The following is a 21,417-nucleotide window of genomic DNA, read 5'->3' on the forward strand; positions in this document are numbered from 1 at the left end:
TGGTTTGGATTGGTCATTTGCCAGTAACAAGAAGTGGCTTGTTGGCTAGTGGCCGTTCGTGTTTGGCGCTTTGGGTGGTTGTTTATTCCACTACTCGTACTTTTCTTTTATTCATCGAGATTGGCTTTGTGTTCAGTGTACTATACTGTATTGAAAAGAATGGATTGGATGGATGCACGGGCATTGAGAAGGAACAATGACTTTCATAGGTGAAAAGCCATGGAGAATTTGTCAGTTGCAAATTCTGTAGTTCCAAATCATATGTGAGAATCGACTTTGTTGGTCATGACCAGAGTCATAAGTGTAGCTCCCATTGCATTTCTGATTCACCAGCAGGCAAATTTCAGTGAATGCTGAGCCAGATGCAATCAAACTCTATGCTCCCAGAAAGGAGGAAAAACCACCTAGAAAAAGACTCAGAAGGTTGAGGAAACTGTTTGCTTTATCATTTGTGGCAATGGATTACATGTCTCACTTATCATACAAAACACCAGATTTGACCATGTACATGAAGAAAAGAAATGAAAACAAAACCCAGGAGAAAAGAGGGAGTGGAGCAGATCTAGAATCAATAATGTATTGGAGATACACTCCCCATTCATAAATAATTGAAATAAGCTGTTTTGCTGCTTGCTTTGTAATACAAGGCTACCTTGAAAGAATTGAATAAGAAACAAAATTATGGATGGCCACATCATCCGAAGAAGCCAACCAATGCAACCATGGTCCAAAACTTTGACACAAGATCAAACATATGAAACTCCCTAGATGGGTTATTTTTCTGAATAATTTGAACAATGGGTGAAAGAATAGCCGACTAAACTTCTTGACATCTCACTTGAAATTTCATCCAAGCAAAATTCACCAATTTGTTCTGCAAATGATTATAGACAGTACTAACATACTTCTCGACAACCTTTCTGCTCCAGAGGATAATCCACTTAGAAGCTCCCCCTCAGCACAAAGCTTTCTGCATAATGGAATCACTCAGGTTGCAGTTTGATAATGATCTTCCATTTCCACAGGTAAGGCACTTTTGATCGTACAATTCCTGGGTTGTTACAAATTCCTTGGATCACATGTGCAGCAGACAGCTTATGCCTCAGATACTACATCAGAAGGCTTTTCATCATCATTCAGAACTTCATTAGAAGGCTTATCGACTATTGATTTTTCATTTCCACTTGCGCGGCCATTTAGATTTTTAGTGAATTCAGGATTGTAAATATGCCCCATTTTCGCACGTTTTGTCTCCAAATATCTTTTGTTCTCTCTTGTTATTGGGGTTAACAATGGAACCCTGCCCACAATTGACAAACCATAGCCTTTGAGCCCAATGTACTTTGCAGGGTTGTTTGTCATTAGCTTCATTGTGCGAACACCCAGATCTCTTAATATCTGCAATTAGTCAAGCAATTAATTCAGCATATGAATGGTATTATCCATTCAAATTCGGGCATCAAAAGCTAAAATTACTTACTATGGAACATTTTTATGATATATTGAGAGGAGGAAATCCTTTCGGAAAGAGCGTTAACCATCATAGAAAATCGAAACGATAAATAGTAAATTTTTAAAAGAGATCACAAAAAAACTAAAATTTTATTAAAAAAAAAAGAAAGCATAAGGTCTTATAACCCATAATCCTGAAACTCTAAATAAAAATTACTATTTGAAATTTATGCAGTCATTAATAAAGGATAATATAACCCAAAAAAGAAAAAAAACGCAATAGAAAATAAATTATAATCTGAAGAACTGAGGATTTCAAATGGATTCTTAAAAAAAATACAGGAAAATTATCAGTGACAATACCTCAAAAACCAGAATCGGTGACGAAGAAGAGGAGAACAACAGGATTGGGGGAGAACACAATAAAGATGGAGAAGAGAGACAATAGGTGAAAAAGGGAAAGTGCTAGGCCACGATAGAACTCATAGAACTCAGAATACTCCTATTGTGGTCAATTCTCAATATATATAACAAAAGGTAATAGACACTTGGTAGGAAACCATCTAAGGGTATATGTGTAATTATAAAAGGAAAGTAAATAATTACATCAAGAACAGGAACAGGATACCGCCAACACAGAAATCAGGGAAGACGTTAAAGGAAGGGGAGCAGCTATGCAACCTCCAAACAAGAAAAATTTCTGAAATCCAGAGGGGCTGTAATTTCACAGCCAGCTCTGGTTGAAGGCTTCAAGCGCTTGACTGAAGCTGAATGGGGTGATGGGACTCTGGGATTACAGATTGCAGCATTCCCAACATCATATTGATAGAGAAAGCATGATAGCAGTAGGATAATCGATCCAAATAAAGCCAGTGAGTAAAATATAGTTCATCTACCCAACCATGTCAGCAATAGATCTCAAAAGCAGTTTGATCGGCAATCTAATATCAGAGGATTTAATGATGCAGATCGGAGGGAATGATCTGCTGCTGGTAATGAGCATAAGAAAGAGAAATAACCCTGCTGGTACAGATGCCAGAAGAGAGAAAAGAAAAAGGAAGATAACATGGGGAAAGAGAGGGGGGAGAGGGAGAAGACTGAGAAAGGAGAGAGTCAACAACCTCACTTTTAAAATAAACTAAATCAGTCAATTAATCAAGTCATAGGGACTATTTATGCATTACATGTATTTATAAAGCCGTAAAAATAAAAGAAACCCGAAGACACACACTCTCTCTCCAATCGTTGGCCACTGTTGGAGGAGTCCCTAATAACCAAAATAACTGAATAATAAAATAAATAAAAGACCCAACTGAACAGGAAACTCTTCCATATATGCCTTATCTTTGCCAAACTGGGTCTCACAAATAAGATAAGCTTTATCTAACGAGATAAGTTCCTAACTGATAGCTAATGGCCCCACTACTAATACTAACTCCATGATTAAAATACTAATTTCGTGTCCCCCTTGTGAACCTAAGAATTAGGCCTTATAATTGAACTCATTACAAATAAATTTATTTAAAATAAAAAACCATAACCAAGTACTATCAAAATGGATCTAACGTTGCAACAAAATTGCGTTACCTATACATTCTGTAAATTGGATTATTTGAACAGTAAAAAGTTTAACAGAAGGTTTCCAATACCTGAGCACCAATCCCATACTCTCTTGAATCAACAGGCAATCCTAGCTCCTCATTAGCTTCCACAGTGTCACGTCCATCATCCTGTAAATTGTAGGCACGGAGTTTGTGGCCCAAGCCAATGCCCCTTCCCTCATGTCCGCGGAGGTAAACCAACACACCCCTACCAGCTGCCTCAATCTGCTGCATTGCAAGTGACAGCTGATTCCCACAATCACACTTAGCTGACCCAAATATGTCTCCTGTGAGGCACTCGGAGTGTACCCTAACAAGAATGTCCTGCCCATCCCCAATATCACCCTGCATGCATAACAAATGTAGTTGTCAAAAACACAAAAAGAAAAATGAAAAATTAATAAACCATGGGTGCTCCTTTTTGGTTTCGGTGGGGGAAGTTCCATGCTCTATGAGTATAGCGTATGAGTCACAATTCAGTCAGGGATTTGTACTAGTTCTGCCAACCAAAAGTCGTAGACAAACCTTCTGAACAAAATAAATGTGATTCAGACACCCTTTTTATTCTGAAAATTTCCTAACGACGGAAATTTCAACACAAGCATTATGATTTGTGCTCTGGGTGTCTAACCTGACAGTGATATAGCAGAGCATGGCTGATATCACTGCAACAGGAAGAGAAAAAACTACTGCCAAGCATGCCCTCACTTTATTTTCAATGTTGCATGATGCTTAGGTATGCGAGATTCACTATTTTTTTAAAGTGAAAACAAGAATGATGAACACTACTCTCAAAAGTTGCTTACTTTAACCATAGCAATATGCTCAATACCATCTAGCAGTGATCTATAACAATATGCCTTGAATGGGCCCCACTCCAGCGGTAATGGAGCAGCAGAAGCCCTCTCCACCAACCTATCTCTCTTCCTCCTATACCTGAAAATTACGGCTCACGTAATAAGTACAGAACAGGCTTTTCTTCCAAAAACTTAAACAACAGAATAATGTAAAACAATATTACTTTCCCCTCCAAAATGAAGGCCAACCATATTGCATCTCACTTCCATTTTCAACCACCAGATTTGACAACTAGAGACAGTGACAGCCTTGGCAAATAGCCACTGCTCTGGGAAGTCATAGTTGGCTTTTTCTGGTTCTACAAAACCCCCTCCCCACAGAGAGACACAGAGAGTGCAAAGGCAAGTATCTAAACCTCTCAAAAATAAGCTTTCTCAAGAGTATAGATTTCACAATTGCAATTTTAATGTCAATAACATGTGCAATGAAGCAGGAAGCATAGGCCATGACAGAAGTATGGACCTCTACACACCAACCAGCAGGGCAAGTAAGTAATTTGCAACTTTCAACAAAAAGGAATTCTTGATAAGTGAGCAGGAGTTGCGTGGTCAACTTAAAAAAGGAAGTCAAGATAACTGAGTTACTAATCAAAATTTTCAAAAACATATGCATCAGTGCAAAATTTTCTAGCTAAAATAAAATTGTAAAGTACAAAGTATTAAATAAATAACCAATACCAGTATCACTCATAGTATCGGTTAAGGGTGTTAAATGGTTCGGTTCAGTTCAAAGTGTAGTAGGAAGAGACCGAACAGTTTATTAAATGGTTCCAGTTAGTAAAATCAAACCATTTATTAAATGGTTTCGTTTTCCTGGTTTGTAAATGGTTTCGGTCTCAGTTTTGTTGCCATTTTGAGGTAATGTATTCATAAAAGGTTTGTTAACAGTTTCTAAGATTTAAACCTCTTTCCTGACTGCATATTTGCATATCTATTCTAAATTCTAAGTATATAAAATGTGGAGACTTGGTGTAAATGTTCTACTCGGGTTAATTGGTTTAAAACCAAACCGAACCATTTATTAAACACTTTGACAGTTGTGATCTAAACAGTTTGGTTCAGTTTCGGTAAATTGTTTTGGTTAATATTACACACTTAGAATCAATATTATCAATTAAAAAACTTACCCAGGTAAATACTTAAATAAGTATTATTTATTGGGCATCTCTGAATTTTGTTAGAAAGCAGTTCAAATCCTCAGCAAATTACAAAATGCAACAGTTTCAGGGTTGCTTCTGGGGCAAGTCATGCCATGGTTGTCACGGCGTCTAGGCGACCCAAGGCGATGGAGGGGGCCTGGATGCAAGGTGCCCTCAACAAGGCAACCAAGCTGTCCAAAGCACATTGGACGCGTAGGCGATGCCTCGACAACTATGAGTCAATACATTTTAAGGTTGATATAAAAAAAAATGTTGGGACCCATGATAAAAAAATAAAAATAAAATAAAAAACAATTTGCTTACAACATCCAATTAACATCGACAAGAAAAAAACTAAAATTTACATTTTTCAACAGAAGCTAGATTATAATATCAAATTCTCCCCCCTAAACTAACTTTCTTTCACTCGTACCTAATTAGGTGGAAGTGCCATATCAAACCCCCATATATTTTAGAACACCAATTCTAACCTTGTGAGGTGGAGCACATATGGAATCTCCCTTTCCAACCCTCCTTCCTTCCCTTCATTCCCCAAACCTCATTTTATAAGCAGGGATCACAACCATCACCAGTCATCATGGTCAACCCTCGCCAGTCACCAGCATTAACAAAACAGAAAAAGGAAAATTAATTCATGGAACCCTCTCTCTCTCTCTCTCTCTCTCTCTCTCATTGGGGGTTTTGGAAGAGTAGAAATGTAGAATAGCAGGTCTCCTACTCCAAGGATGGGCAGTGATGATAGTGATACAAGTGTTTCAGGGCGTGGATTCTAGAGAATTAAGGGTGATTCAAAACCTTTTGAGAGAGTAATCAAAGGATTTGGGTGGTTATGTAAGTGTTAGTAATGAATGTTTTAGGTTTACTCAGAGAAGATGATGATTACCTACTTGTTTTCATATCAAACATCTATGGGAAATCTCTTATTCATTTCTGATGTAGAAGACGTCGGTAAAAGCTTACGTGAATAAGTTAGATAAATCTAAATCCTCAAGATGCAGTTGACACAGTAGTTGGCAGCCAAAGAATAGCAGTATAGGGGACCTACCAGTTGCCGAAATCAGATATAGTTTCTCTGTCATCTCTCTCTTTTTTATTCTCATATTTGGTAGTCGGTGTCATTTTGGGGTGTAGAACCTGTTAAGTTTCGTAGAGTTTGGTCCAGTCTTGAGTTTTGTTTTTGGATAACTATGGGTATCCAGGCCTTTGGCCTGACTAGTCCCGCCGGCCAAGACTAACCCCACAACCGCATGGACCAGGCCATACCGGGGTTGAATGAGAACCATTCAACTTTCACTGAAAGCAGAGAAGAGCACTAAACACCCCCGTGTGAGTGGCCCCAAGAAGTTAAGAGTAGTCGAACTCAAAACCACACTTCCTGAGGCGAAGGTCTCCTGCCAACTCCGCTACCCCCTTTGGGTTTATCCAGTCTTGAGTTGAACTCTTAAGTACTTAAGGATGTTCTGTTTTCTTTATTTTCTCTATTTTACTATATTTTTGGGTCAGTTTTGTTTTTCAGAAAAGATTATTTGGTCCTGCTTAGTTAATGCTTAGAGGGTTACTTCGTCTCACAAATCAGTAGGGTTTAAGAGGGTTATAAGGAGTAACAATGTGATCTTTCTTAATGACTTCTCATTCTATCATTAACAAAAATTGCAGCAGCAAGTTTTTACCTAGGGTTTTCCAGTTTTCAGATTAAAAAATCTGGTTTATCTACAGAGTTAGATCCCCACAATCCACTTCCCTGCATCAAGTCCTTCCCTCAAGGTGGATCTTACAGGCTCCCCATGAGCCAATGGAAACTAGGAGTGCTCCTGTGCTATGCATACACCCATCCCCAACTTCATCTGCCCCAAATAAATCCAAAGGGGAAAGGGATTTGTGTGAGTGTGAAAGTAGAAATGATTCACCTCTTTGAATATATGCAGCAATCGGTCCTCACAACTCCTAACCCAGGGGAGGGGCAAGAGAAACAGAGAGAGGGAGAGATTTTCCGCCATGAATCTTTTTTTTTTTTTTTCTTTTCAACGTTGATAGTCTTCGCATTGTCAATGCTAATGGGTCTAAATACTGATCGTGACTGCAGCAACTTTGAGAATGAGGTTATGGAGTATGCAGGGAGAAGGGAGAAGGGAGAAGGGAGAAGGGAAGAGGGAGAGTCAAGATTTCAAGTGCACCCCACCTAACAAAGTTAGAAACCATTCTGAAAAGTCATGGGAGCTTTTGATATGTGAATTTCTCTTTATTTGGTACAAACAAAAGAAAGTTGTTTTAGGGTAGAATCTAATATTATTATATTATAGGGCTAACTTTTGAGAGGAACTTCTCCATATATAATAAAATAAAAAATATAAAAGGGGCATAGTATCAACATCTTTATAAATTTGTGAAATGGAAGCAAGAGCAATGACAAACAAATCTGAGCAAATACTTACCAAGTAAAATTGATTGAAATCATACAACAATATGCCCTTATATCCTGAAGCCTGAAGGCCAGATTAAAAAATGCCCCCATAGCCCCCAAGGGAGATCAAGAAATTCTTGCCCATGGGTTGGCACATGATGACATACCTGATTAAATCAGCGATCGATATGACCTTCAAGTTCTCTCTCTGAGCAAACTGCTGGAGCTTTGGTAGTCGAGCCATGGAACCATCATCATCTACAAGCTCACAAAGTACAGCAACTGGATCTAACCCAGCCAACACGGCAAGATCTACAGAAGCTTCTGTATGTCCAGATCTTTTCAAAACACCTCCCTCCCTGTACATCAGAGGAAAGATATGACCTGGACGGTTGAAATCTTCAGGTTTTGAGTCTCTAGAGGCAAGAGCCAATATTGTTGTTGCCCTATCATGAGCTGATACCCCAGTGGTTGTACCATGTTTTGCATCCTACACAAGTGCTTTGTAGTCAGGATAAAAGACAAGATTATCAAAATTACAAAAGCACCAAGCAGATAGACATCAGAAATGATGAACCAAATACATACCACTGACACTGTGAATGCTGTACGAAGTTTTTCCTCATTCTCCTTATGAGTTACCATCAAAGGAAGGTTTAATCTTTCTAGGTCTTCTTCTTTCATACTTACACATACAATTCCTGTTCCATGTTTTACAAAAAAAGCCATAGCTTCAGGTCTCACCAAGGATCCTGCCATTATCAAATCACCCTCATTTTCTCTGTCTTCATCATCTACAACAATGACCATCTGAATGGACAGAGACAAAGTTATTAATGACTTTAATAAAGAAAGATAAAAGCAAAATAAAAAACCATATACCGCAACATTAAAAGATAAAGTGAGAACAAACCTTGCCTTGGCGGACATCTTCGATTGCCTCTGGTATGGAAGAGAACCCTGCTGTAGGGTGATCCAGATCATGTTCATCTGTATCAACAAAACGATCATCAGTTGCAGGAATCATCTCAGCTGCAAGTGTTCCAATTAGTATGGCATCAGGTTGCATCTCCACACCCTTCTCCGCATCAATCAAAGTACTTTGTCCAGTCACTCTGCCACCTTTGGGATAAGATAGGAGATCACCTTCTCCAGAAAGCACTGTAGCCCTTACTCTACCGTTACCCTTACTCAGATTCACCAGTGCCACATTTGATGTCTTTACATTCGTGGCAAATGGGCTCATACCCAGCAATCCATTGAACCAATTGAAGTTTTTGTGCCTCCTATAGAAAGAATAAATGGTTAGTCCAACTACAGAAAAAATAATTGGAAGAAATTAAGTATTTGGATGATCATTAGCATGTATGAACATATAATTAGCCATTCAAATTCTAAGTACTGACCCTCTAAAGATGAAAGGGAAAAATAATTGTTACAAGATTACATTTGAACAAAATGACAAGTTCATTAATACTGCATTTATTACTTCAAGACTTAAGAAATGCACATAACATAAATTAACTCGCTGAACTAGACTAGGTTTTTATCCCTGCCCAAGTGAGTGCACTCATTATTCGCCAATCCACTGCAGATGCTTTCAATAGACACTTCCATACTTTCAAACTACAACCATTGGAAAATTCAGGTCCAATGTTAAGGATCATAAAGCAATTAAAAATGTTGAGAAGAACAATGAGAAAAAATCAAAAGCTTGATAACAAACTAGTTGGCCTTTATCCAACTCTGCAGTTTTACCTCCCATAAAATGAAATAGTAATATCAAGAAAACAACAAAAGATAACACCAACAGTTAAAACATACCCAACAAAATCAGCATAACAGCAAGGTTCATCGCCAGGCTCGTTGAGAATTACAGAAATTAATAAAAACCTACGAGTGATGCAATAGTGGAAAGGGGACTCAGCTTATGTGATCAGATGGATGGAAGAATCTTGGGAAGCTCCTTGATGTTATAATCATCTTATTTGCCCAATTCAGCAGCTTACAGCCCAAGTTGCTATTGAGTTTCATTGGCAACCAAAAGAAGTAAATGAGGTAGCAGATGGTTTGTCTTAAGCAAGGGATGGTGAAAAATAGCATCTGTTTTGGGGATTCTAATAGAGATGTAAATCAGATTACATATTTGCCATGGGCTGAGGTCGAGGTGTCGGTTCTTTGAGGAGGGTCAGCTTATTGTTGCACTTTTATGTATCCTATGCAACTCTTGGCCTATTTACTTCTCTTTCTTCATCAATAAAAGTTGTTATTTATCTCCCATCCCCGCCCCCCCCCCCGAGACAAAAAACGAAGAGAACTTAGGAGGATCGTTCATATGGAATAGATCAAAGGTCCAATCATAAGATTTTGTCAAAGTCTTTGAATGAGATGTCAGCCAGGAAAAGAAAGCAGCTGCCACAGGCCAATAGATTTTGTTTAGTTCAGTGTCATCAACTTACCAATATACTACATGTCATCCTTCCTGTTTTCTAAGAAACTCATGCAATCTTTAGATGCAATCCAACGTAATTCTGTGGGGTCCCTCAGCAGATTCAATGCCACTTGGTGAGATGGTCTGAGCTAAGTAAACAAAAGCCAATGGGGGGGGGGGGGAAGGGTGCTACGTTTCAGATCTTTTAGTGAGGTCGATATTGACTTAAACCTAAAGTCAAATTGGAGAATGTGTACAAACTAAAACAGCCTATCACTAAAGCAAATACTTCAGGATCAGGCAGCAGTGGACAGAATTAATGAGCACATTCTTTGCAATAGAAGCAGTAACTGAAGGCATTACTGTGGAGAGGCAGATAGCCAAGGAGGCGAGAAATCATGCTTGGGATGGGTTGTGGAACTCACAGACGAAATTTGGGGGACGCTGCGACACAAGAACCATATCAATAAAGCATAAATACTTCAGCGAAACTAACTTGGAACCTATCATTCTTTTGGAAAGGAGTCCTGAAATGGATGCAATTTTTTTGAAAATTGTTTTGCTGACAAGAAGGGGATAGGTTCTCAAAAGGATTTGGAAGGGCCCATGGATTCCTCCAATCAAAGGTTTCAAAACCAAAACAACTATAGGCAGAACCTTCATTACATTAACTCTATATGGCAGATCAAATTGATCCTCAGTCCAAAACCTGGAAGCTTGAGATTATTAGAGAGATAGTAATAGACCAATTTCAACTATTGCCCAAAATGGTACCTTCTCGATTTGTACCACTTAAAATTCCCTAGTTTCACTAATAAATCCCAGGAACCTCAACCAAATCTCCACCCATATCAAATAACACAAAATCAAACTATATCTTGGTCCAAGTTTTGGAAGAGAAATTCAAGACCGGGAATTGTGCTCTTCTTATGGAAATGCATGAAGAACATTCATACGGTGGGCCTCATATAGTGGAATCCATCCTAAAGAGGAGTTCCACCACACAAAATGTACAGGAACTGTTAATGAATTGTGGAAATGCAGGGGAATTACAACAACAGAAAAGCAGGACAAACTGTCCTATTTTGGATCCATATTGAAAAGCATTTGGTGGGCAAGAAACAGAGATGCATTTGCACGTATTATTATAGACCCCAAGAATGGTCGCAAAGCAAGGATTATAGGGTTATATGGAGTGGGACCAATGCAGAAAGAGCTTAGGATGAGTTTGAGGAACAAAAACTATATCAAACTCAAGGACAAATAGGCAATCAAATATCAACTCAGAAATGAACCCTCCAAACAAGGGAACCATAAGATCAATACAAATGCTTCTTTCAATTATGAAGATAGCTAGTTTGGGGGAGGTATGATAATTAGAGATTCCGACGCCAATTTTCTTGCAGCTAGATGTTGCTGGTTCAGAAGAACAGGTACGAGAGGCAGAAGCAGCCATGCAGGGGATGGAGCAAGCTCTTCAATTCAAGCCCAAGCAGATCTAGGTAGAAGAAGATACTAAAAATCTCTACATGCCCTTGGCCTTTAGCCCTTTATATTTATGCTTTGGACTTTTTAAGTGTGTGTTAAGTTCAACGATATGTATTTTAGTCATGAACCAAAATTTTGTAATAAGGTAGCTCATGAATTAGATTCCAAAGCCATGAAAGATATTCTCAACAAAGTGTGGGTAGGAATAGTTGAAGGTGCGGAAACGATTTGGATCGTCCCACTGGTAGGGTCAAACATTCATGCATTCATTAATGGAGGGGTGTAGATCATTACCTGAAACTCCACAAGTGCATAGCCTCCATGCGATCTTAGCCCTTTCATAGTGAGTCCTTTCCACACGTATAGCTTTGCATTCCCTTTGAGTCCAAGCTCCTCCTCAATCGTTAGGGTTTTTACAAAACCCTAATTACCACTCAATTACTAGTATAGAGATTAAGCCGTTATTGAGATGGAGAGGAGCACGACTATATATAAGAGGAGAGAATTAGAATCCTATATTGCTTTGGTTTTTAGAGTCCATGTCTATTTCCAACCAAAATCCCTATTCGTTTAGAGTTGTAGATAAACCCAACTTTGTCATAGAGATTTCCTACTTGGAGTCAAACACTCATAAAACCAATCTTATCATTATTAATAAGATATTAAATAATAAGCAATATAATAATTCATTTTTCCTAACAATCTCCTCCATCCTACTATGAGATCATATCTCATAGTAGGATCAAAAATCTTAGATCACGAAAAAGAATTCATGACCATATGATGCTGTACATATGAGTTGAACTTATAGGAAAGGGGTAGAATCCCATTGGGATTCCACCTAGCATACTATGTATCTTAACAATATTGTATTCATAATACATGGTTAACCAATACATATGCTGCCAAGTAGATGTAATAATCATTACCCAAAATAAATAGTTATTCATGCATCTATCCCCCACTGAGCAATATCACATAGTTCATTATAGGGCATGCATTAAACACTGTCAAATCCCCAACGAACCAAAAAGTCATTTCAGAGATTCTATATACTTGATTGGACCAAGAAAACATTTCCAAAATGTTTTTGAACATAAATAATAATTTATATTAATTTTTCAAATATTAAAAACATTTTATTGAAATACCCCTAGATCCGGATTTTATCCAATCAAATACAAACTTTCTCTCTCCTTGATGTTCTCCCAAAAGGGCAGTGGATTCCTTGTCGGGAATCTCTTTCGAATATGACCCAACACTACGGATCCAGTGTATAGATATATAGCCCAAGAGACGTCAACCGCTGGCACACCAAAACGCGCAGTGCGTGTTAGCATCGATAAGGACCCCTCAGGTCAAAGGGATTGATCATAAACTATTTAAGAGAATTTCATTTTCTTATAAACCGAAGTATATCGCATGTGAAAATCTCAAGTGATCCAGTTCAATGTACACACGGTATATACACTCACATTTGTGCTCTAAAATCAACATCTCTAGATACACACAATGTGACCACCATGAAGACAAGGTGTCCAATCTCGCCCCTAGCGGTGAACAGTTTCAGGTTAACAAACCTATAGACAAATTGAGCTCAATAAATAATCATACAAATTAAAACTAAATTAAACAATTTAATTTAAATAAACAAGTTTGTACATCAGAGCTAATTTCCCATAACCCTAATGCTCATGTTCTCAACATGTTTCTCATATACACTAGGCGACAAACCCTTAGTCATGGGATCAGACAGATTCTGAGTAGAGTCAACCTTAACTATGGCTATATCACCACGCTGTATAATCTCACGAATTAAGTGATATTTTCGTCTCATGTGCTTGTTCTTCTGATGAGCTCTTTGTTCCTTTGCTTGTGCTATGGCTTCCCGGTTGTCACAATACAACATGATGGGATGCTCGACAAGCTCAGGGACCACCCCTAGGTCAGTCAAGAATTTTTTTAGCTAAACCCCTTCCTTAGCTGCTTCACTAGCTACCAGGTATTCAGCCTCGGTAGTGGAGTCGGCCGTTGACTTTTGTTTGACACTCTTCCAAATTACAGCACTACCTCCCATAACAAATACCATTCCTGATGTAAACTTTCTGTCATCTTTGTCAGTTTGAAAATCTAAGTCTGTATAACCCATAACTGACAATTGGTCAATACCATAGACTAGGAAATAATCCTTGGTCCTTCTCAAATACTTGAGAATGCTTTTCACAGCAGTCCAATGCTCATGTCCTAGATTAGATTGATAACGGCTCACAATCCCTACCGCATGACAAATGTCTGGTCTAATACATAACATTGCATACATGAGACTCCCTATAGCAGAAGCGTAAGGGATTCTCTTCATTGCCTCAATATCCTCAACAGTTTGAGGACATTGTGATTTAGATAGAGTGATTCCATGCTTGAATGGAACATTTCCTTTCTTGGAATCCTGCATGTTAAATTTGTTCAGTATTTTGTCAATATAAGTGGATTGTGACAAGCCTAACATCCTATTCTTGCGATCTCTTACAAGCTTTATTACTAGGATGTAACTGGCTTCACCAAGGTCCTTCATTGAGACTGTCTTGGATAGCCACACCTTAACAGATGAAAGTAATCCCACATCATTTCCAATGAGTAAGATATCATCCACATAGAGGACAAGAAAACATACGTAATTCCCACTGAACTTCTTGTAAACGCATGGCTCATCAATGTTTTGTTCAAACCCAAACTTTTCGATGGTTTGATCAAAACGTCTGTTCTAGCTTCTAGAAGCTTGTTTAAGACCATAGATAGATCTCAAAAGACTGCACACTTTGTTTTCTTCCCCTGGGGAAGCAAACCCTTTTGGTTGATGCATGTATATGACCTCATCTAAATGTCCATTAAGGAAAGCGGTCTATATATCCATCTACCATATTTCATAGTCATAGTGTGTAGCAATCAATAATAAAATCCTAATGGATTTAATCATCGCCACTGGTGAGAAGGTTTCATCATAATCCACCCCTTCCTTTTGGGTGTAACCTTTGGCCACCAGTCTTGCTTTGAAACGCTCCACATTCCCATCCATACCTCTCTTCCTCTTGAAGATCCATTTACATCCTATAGGCTTAACAACTTGAGGTAGATCTTCTAGAGTCCAGATATGGTTGGAATGCATCTCAGAGCACATGGCTTCCTTCCATTGAACAGAATCAGTATCCTTTAAAGCCTGTTTGTAGGAAAATGAGTCTGACTCAGAAGTGTCAGAAACCATATGGAACTCTTCCACCTTTTGATCATCTTTATTGAGAAGTGTTAAACGAGTTGGAGGCCTGATAGGCCTCCCACTCTGTCGAGGCTCTTGGGGTTGATTCACTTCAGCGGGCATGTCAGTGGGTACGTCAATAGAAGGTATAACAAGTACAGAAGGTTCTTGGTCATTAGAAATTTTTTTTATGACCACTGGATCCGATCTACAAGTGACCAGATCCTCTTCAAGGAATGTCGCATGTTTACTAAGACTTTCCGATCAACAGGGTCATAGAAGTAATAGCCAATAGTTGTTTTAAGGTATCCTAGGAAGTAGCATCTATTTGTTCTGGATTCCAACTTATCTGTTTGTTGCTTCCTTACATGTGCAATGCAACCCCAAACCCTAATATGTTGTAGGCTAGGCTTTCACCCATACCACAACTCAAAGGGTGTTTTAGGAACAGATTTTGTTGGAACCCTATTCAAAATATAAATGGCGGTCTCCAAGGCAAAACCCCAAAAAGACGTAGGTAATTCTGAATAACTGAGCATAGACCGAACCATATCTAATAAGGTACGGTTTCGTCTCTCTGCTACACCGTTCTGTTGAGGTGTCCCTGGGGTTGCCAACTGAGAAAGAATCCCAGTTTGCCTTAAATAGTCCCTGAACTCAACCAATAAATACTCTCCTCCTTGATCTGATCGAAGGGTCTTGATGCACTTACCCAATTGCTTTTCTACCTCAGCTTGAAACTCTTTCAACTTTTCAAATGTTTCCGATTTTTTGTGCATTAGGTAAATGTATCCATATCGAGAGTAATCATCAATGAAGGTCACAAAATATTCATAACCATACCTCGCTTGAACATTTATGGGACCACATACATCAGAGTGTATTAATTCCAACAAGTCTTCAGCCCTCTTACCCTTAGATGAAAAGGGTTTCTTGGTCATTTTTCCTTGTAGATAGAATTCACAAGTTCGGTAAGGTTCTACCTTTAGACTTTCCAAAGGGCCATCCTTGACCAACCTGTAAATTCTATCTACTCCAATATAACCTAACCTAAGGTACCAAAGATAAGTGGAATTATCTGGAGCAGATTTCCGTTTTTACATTTGAAAATTCATTTGCATTTAAAATAGATTTCAAGAAATACAAACCATTCTGTAAACAACCAATTGTAATAAATAAACCATTCAACCGAATAAATAGTTTCAATCCAAATTGACTTGAATATCATCAACGATTAATTTAGAAACGGAAACAATATTCCTTCTAAAGGAACATAAAAACAATCTTTTAAAATTGACACTGTTTTTTCAAAATGCAAACTAAATTCTCCTACGGCCTCTGCTGTGGCCTCTGCTCCAGTTCCCATCTTGAGACGAACCTCATCCTTGTTGAGTCTTTTTGTCATCCTGAACCCCTACAACATATTACAAATATGGGTGGTCGAACAAGAGTCAACCAACCACGTATTAGATGGTTCTTCTGACAAATTAGACTCATAAAGGACATAGGTTTCAGATATACCTTCATCTGGCTTCTTCTTTAGAGTCGCCAGGTATGCACGACAATTTCTCTTCCAATGTCCGTCCTTTTTACAGTAAAAACAAGATCCCTTCTCAGGTTTCTTGCCCTTCTCCACTCCCTTACTAGCCACCTTAAGGGTCTTACCCTTATTGGTCTTCTTCTTCTTCTTACCTTTTGGTTTAGAGGAAGAAGGCTTTTGTTCTATAGGCAAGACCTCAAGCTTTTGCAACTTATGTGCCGCCTCTACTTCTTGCAACAAATTGCCTAGCTCTGGAAGCTCTACGGAAATTTTATTCATATTATAATTACAAATAAAAGATCCGTAGATTTCCTGAGGCAATGAGTAGAGTATGACATCAGTTTTATAGTTCAGCGCAAAGGATGTCCCTAGGGCTTCTAGTTCTTGGAATAAATTCCGTAATTTCATCACATAGTCAATAACTAAAATCCCTGAAGTCATCTTAGTACTTACTGTAGAGGAGAGTGACAAGCTGATGATGTGCATGTCTATTTTGTTTTCCATATAACTTCTTCAACTCCTCCAACATGTCTTTTGCAAAACTCAAATCCTTTATAGAATCCTTAATGATCTTGTCTATTGAATTCAACACAAAGAGCTTGGCCTTAGAATTATTTTATCGAAACAACTCATAGGCAACTTTCTCCTTGCCCTCCATAGTATCAGGGAATGAAGGTTCTTCATCTTCTATGACATAAATTAGACCTTCTGCAGTTAGGAGCAATTTAATGTTCCTCCTCCAGTCAACATAGTTTGATCTAGTCAGGATATGGTCTTTAATGAGGGTAGCATAGTTGATTTGGCTTGACATATTGAATATCTACATGATGTACAAAGAATAATTAACATGATTAATATCGTTGAAAAGAAGGGGCAAGTCTAAACACAACAATTATCCACACCTTAAGCTTCCCTTTAGCTATGAAATGTGATTGGAACATCTCAACCCTTATGCATATGACTTAGCCTATCGGAGTTCATCATATACATGTTAGTTGAGTGGACTATTCTATCTGTCTCGAAGACTTCAATACTTTTTGGCCATTTGAGTGTCATATCCATTCCTATCGGCTAACATACACTCAAGTCAAGTGCGTACCCTTTGTTTTGGAGTGAATCATAGCATCATGGGCTAGTGTCTACTATCGCAGTACACCTCCCACTGACCATGTTCTCTACCTATCACATATGAGATAAATGAAGACAGTCTCAGAGAACTACTCAAGCATTATCCTATCGGCATCTACAAAAGTAGATCAATGTGACCTCTACATTTACCAACTAAGGAAAGCTATGGAAATCCCACCAGTTAGGGTTTTCCATATCACATTTGCTTTCAAGTTTAGGAAAATGGGAACAGTCGTCTCTTCTAATATCATCATACATCACATGTAACTAGGAATCATAAAACAAAGCCTTAGTGGTTATGGGATAGCATCTGGAATCAAATTAACTTTGTCATCACATGCAAGTCACTTTGATTCCAAGATGAGTGGGAGTAACATAGCCTCTTTAATTTATCCCACTCAGCTTAATTATATGACAATGCAATGTAAATAATTATAACCATGATAATTTTTACATTGAAATAAAACAAAAAGGAAACTTGCTTTTCCATCTCTCGTCGCTTCCTCTAAGCAATCTCCTCCTCCAGTCTTTTCACGATCAAATAAAAATAAAATGCCTAATTCTATTACATTCTTGTAAAATAAAGAAACCTTGGGAAACCAACCCACCATTTGGGCTGCCCAAGGGGAGTGCATATTTTTATAAAAAAGAAAAGGGGAGAGAGAAAGAGAGGGAGAGAGAAATAAAATACAATCCATTACATAAATGCATGCTATACTATCCATATATCCGTCATCATGATCCGTTTTAAATCCCATAACCACTAATAATATTATAACTTTTACACATATTATGTATTTGATCCATTCAATTTCATTACAATAATGTGGAAAAATGACAATTATAAAAACCACACAAAGAATTACTAACACTTAGTAAAGACTGATGTCATCATATGACATGTCAACATATCATGTACAAACATATCATTAAAATATTAAAACTAATTTTAATAATTTAAAGCCTTCGCAAGGGTTTTCACCAAAACCCATGTTCAAATATATTCATTAGCACAAATGGGCAACTGGTTTCTAAAATCAGTACCCAACACTTAAGCTAATATAGACAGAAAACTTAACCAAAAATTAGCATGCCAGGCCCATCTGAAATTTTAAAAGAAAAATAATCTTTTATAAATAATTGGGCCTTAAGTCAAAACCCTTTTTTTCCTTTTTTTTTTAAATATCAGATATTGTTCGCTGTTACGAACAGTGAACATTGTTCTGTGAATAGTGAACACTGTTCCATGAACAGTGCACACTGTTCCAATAAAAAAATTTTAAATTGATCCTATTCACTGTTCCGTGAACAATGAACGTATATGATAAAAAAAATATTTAATTGACAATAAAATTAATGGATCAAATACACAATCTTTAATGAATTTAATGGAATGTCTCCCCACTAGTAGGGAGGCTCTGATACCACTGAAGATGTGGAAACGATTTGGATCGTCCCACTGGTAGGGTCAGACATCCATACATTCATTAATGGAGGGGTGTAGATTATTACCTGAAACTCCACAAGTGCAAAGCCTCCACGCGATCTTGGCCCTTTCACAGTGAATCCTTCCCACACGTACAGCTTTACGTTCCCTTTGAGAGCAAGGCTCCTCCTCAATCATTAGGGTTTTCACAAAACCCTAATTACCACTCAATTACTAGTATAGAGATTAAGACGTTATTGAGAGGGAGAGGAGCACGACTATATATAAGAGGAGAGAATTAGAATCCTATATCGTTTTGGTTTTTAGAGTCCACGTCTATCTTCAACCAAAATCCCTATCAGTTTAGAGTTGTAGATAAACCCAACTTTGTCATGGAGATTTCCTACTTGGAGTCAAACACTCATAAAACCAATCTTATCATTATTAATAAGATATTTAATAATAAGAAATATAATAATTCATTTTTCCTAACAATAGTGGTATTATATGTGTCGTCAAAACTATGCTCGCTGTTACGACTGAATGGTATTATATAAGGGTGTTAATCGGTTCGGTTTCGGTTTAAACAGTGCGGATTGGTTCGGTTCACATTTATTTGACTAAAACCATAACCGCACCATTTACTAAACGGTTCCACTTTCTGAAACCGTGATTGTTTAGTAAACGGTTTCGATTTCCACGATTTCTAAACAGTGTTGGTTTCACGATTTTAAACGATTTTGGTTTTGGTTTCAATTTAGGTTTCGGTTTATTCTATACGGTTTGTAAAACGGTTCACAATCGGTTTGTTATAACTTGCAACCATCTCTAAACTGAAGATCATAAGTTTATTCAAAAATAATTGGCAACCACAAATAAGAGATTCTATATTGATGATGGTATGTCTTAATTTGATAATCTAGTGTTATTTCTTTGCATAACCATTCTCCAATGTCACTCGATTTATAACCCAGGATCCTTTTCATCTCCCCGAGCATTCCCTTATAAATCCATAAACCCAAGTTCCTAATTCTCAAGGCCGTGCAAATTAAAGAGATGAATGAATCATCATATCCTTAGATTAGAGTCTGGGAAGAAGAAGAAAGAAGATGGGAAGAATTGAATGAAGATTGTTTGGTTATTTTGTAACTAATAGATTAATCGTACGTACCCGATTGAGAAAACTAGGGGTTCAAACCATGAAAAGGGAAGGAGGGAACACAAGACGTCTCAAATCCATTTCATTCCAATCGCTTTTACTTAGGGTTATATTTTTTAAAGTGATATACCGATTCTGCTCCTGCTTTATTTAATTGTTATAGGAATTAATCGGATCGGTTTAAACGGTTTAAATGGTTCGATTTAAACGGTTTCAATTCGATTTGAAACCAACGAGTTCCACGGTTAAAACCAACCCAACCCATTAGCTAATCGGCCTGAAACTTGAAACCATAACCGCACCATTTACTAAAAGATTTTGCGGTTACAGTGTAAACGGACCGATTCAATTTCCATAAACGGTTTCAGTTACAAATTCACATCCTTAGTATTATATATGTCGTCAGAACTATGCTCACTGTGTTTACTTTGCAATATAAATCCATGATAATTACCTTTAAAAAAAAACTTAACCCTGTTCCAATCCACAACCAACCATTTCCCATGACATTTGTGCCTAAAATCCCTTTCGAAAGAGAAGGGAGGGGATACATCCACACAAAGATGAGAACTTAGATCTGTCAGAATCTAAAAAATTCATCCAGATGTATTATAGAAACAAAAGATCGTCAAAACCCATATGAGCAACACATCCAAACAATCTCAAAAACAAATACATCTATAGAAATTGTAAAGGAAAATCGTCAAGTTAAAAATGGATGAGAAAGAAGCTAACTTACCCAGAACAAAAGAAAGCTCTGTTAGAGAAAGAAACATTGATGTAAGATGCCATTGCTCTTGGTTTGCTCACCAACTCTGACCTGTGCAGCTTCTCTTTATATATAAACAAACGCCCAAGTTGAAAAATTAGGTGAAACCTTGGGCGTGGAAACTGCCTCGATCCATCATCGATTACTAAATTAATATAAACAAGAAAAAAAAAAAATTGGAAGACGGCCAAAAGAAAGGGATGGGAAGAATGTGGGGATTAGGTAAAAGGGCTGGATGGAAAGCTCACAAACTGAAAAGGCCTTTTGGCGAAAAGGGTGAGTCCAGTCAGACTCGCCAGCTCGTAAAACAAGATGTACGGTTGGAGTTTTGTATCTTATCTGCTTGAAGAAAGGGCCGTTTAATGGAAGAAGGACTCATCCCAATTGTCTCCACTTGGTGCGTCGCGACACTTCTTTGAATTCATGGTTTGACCCACACAAACCGCTTTAAGTGTTAACGAGTTTGAGTTTCAGTTTCAGTTTGAGTTGAATTGAACCGAATCAAACCAGATTCAATGGTCTAATGGATCAGATTGGCTTGTCTCTAATACTGAAGAATGCTTAGCATACCGAATTAGGGTTTACAAAAATTGGAATTGAATCAATCGAATTGATCTATGCAAATTGGAATCGGCTTATCCAAGTAAGGTTTTTAAGGTTCAAGTCGAATTCAATTGTTTCTATCTGAATTAAAATCGGAATCGACAGAGGCCAACCTTGTGTCAAATTGTTCTTCTTATTCAATCGTGTCATCA

The 21,417-nt window shown here is 37.8% G+C and overlaps 1 protein-coding gene across 1 annotated transcript; it reads right to left on the reverse strand.

The window, feature by feature from the left end:
• Positions 1–563: 563 nt before the first annotated feature.
• LOC122071889 (bifunctional riboflavin biosynthesis protein RIBA 1, chloroplastic-like) lies at positions 564–20,972 on the reverse strand. Its single transcript, XM_042636350.1, has 7 exons — positions 20,633–20,972; positions 8,385–8,757; positions 8,060–8,281; positions 7,639–7,961; positions 3,860–3,989; positions 3,102–3,398; positions 564–1,398 (listed from the first exon to the last, which is right to left on the reverse strand). The coding sequence occupies exons 1-7, from the start codon at positions 20,683–20,685 to the stop codon at positions 1,096–1,098; spliced, it is 1,701 nt and encodes a 566-aa protein (XP_042492284.1). The 5' UTR covers positions 20,686–20,972; the 3' UTR covers positions 564–1,095.
• Positions 20,973–21,417: the final 445 nt, after the last annotated feature.

The sequence above is a fragment of the Macadamia integrifolia genome, chromosome 2 (genome assembly GCF_013358625.1).
Source record: "Macadamia integrifolia cultivar HAES 741 chromosome 2, SCU_Mint_v3, whole genome shotgun sequence".
NCBI lineage: Eukaryota > Viridiplantae > Streptophyta > Magnoliopsida > Proteales > Proteaceae > Macadamia > Macadamia integrifolia.

What these genes read in the sequence shown, in the direction of transcription:
- LOC122071889 (XM_042636350.1), bottom strand. Translation starts at nt 20,685, where the DNA reads ATGGCATCTTACATCAATGTTTCTTTCTCTAACAGAGCTTTCTTTTGT. An exon ending in AGCATATTGCTATGGTTAAA is followed by an intron (nt 3,399 to 3,859) that starts GTAAGCAACTTT and finishes TTATGCATGCAG; the next exon opens with GGTGATATTGGGGATGGGCA. An exon ending in AGTATGGGATTGGTGCTCAG is followed by an intron (nt 1,399 to 3,101) that starts GTATTGGAAACC and finishes GACTAATTGCAG; the next exon opens with ATATTAAGAGATCTGGGTGT.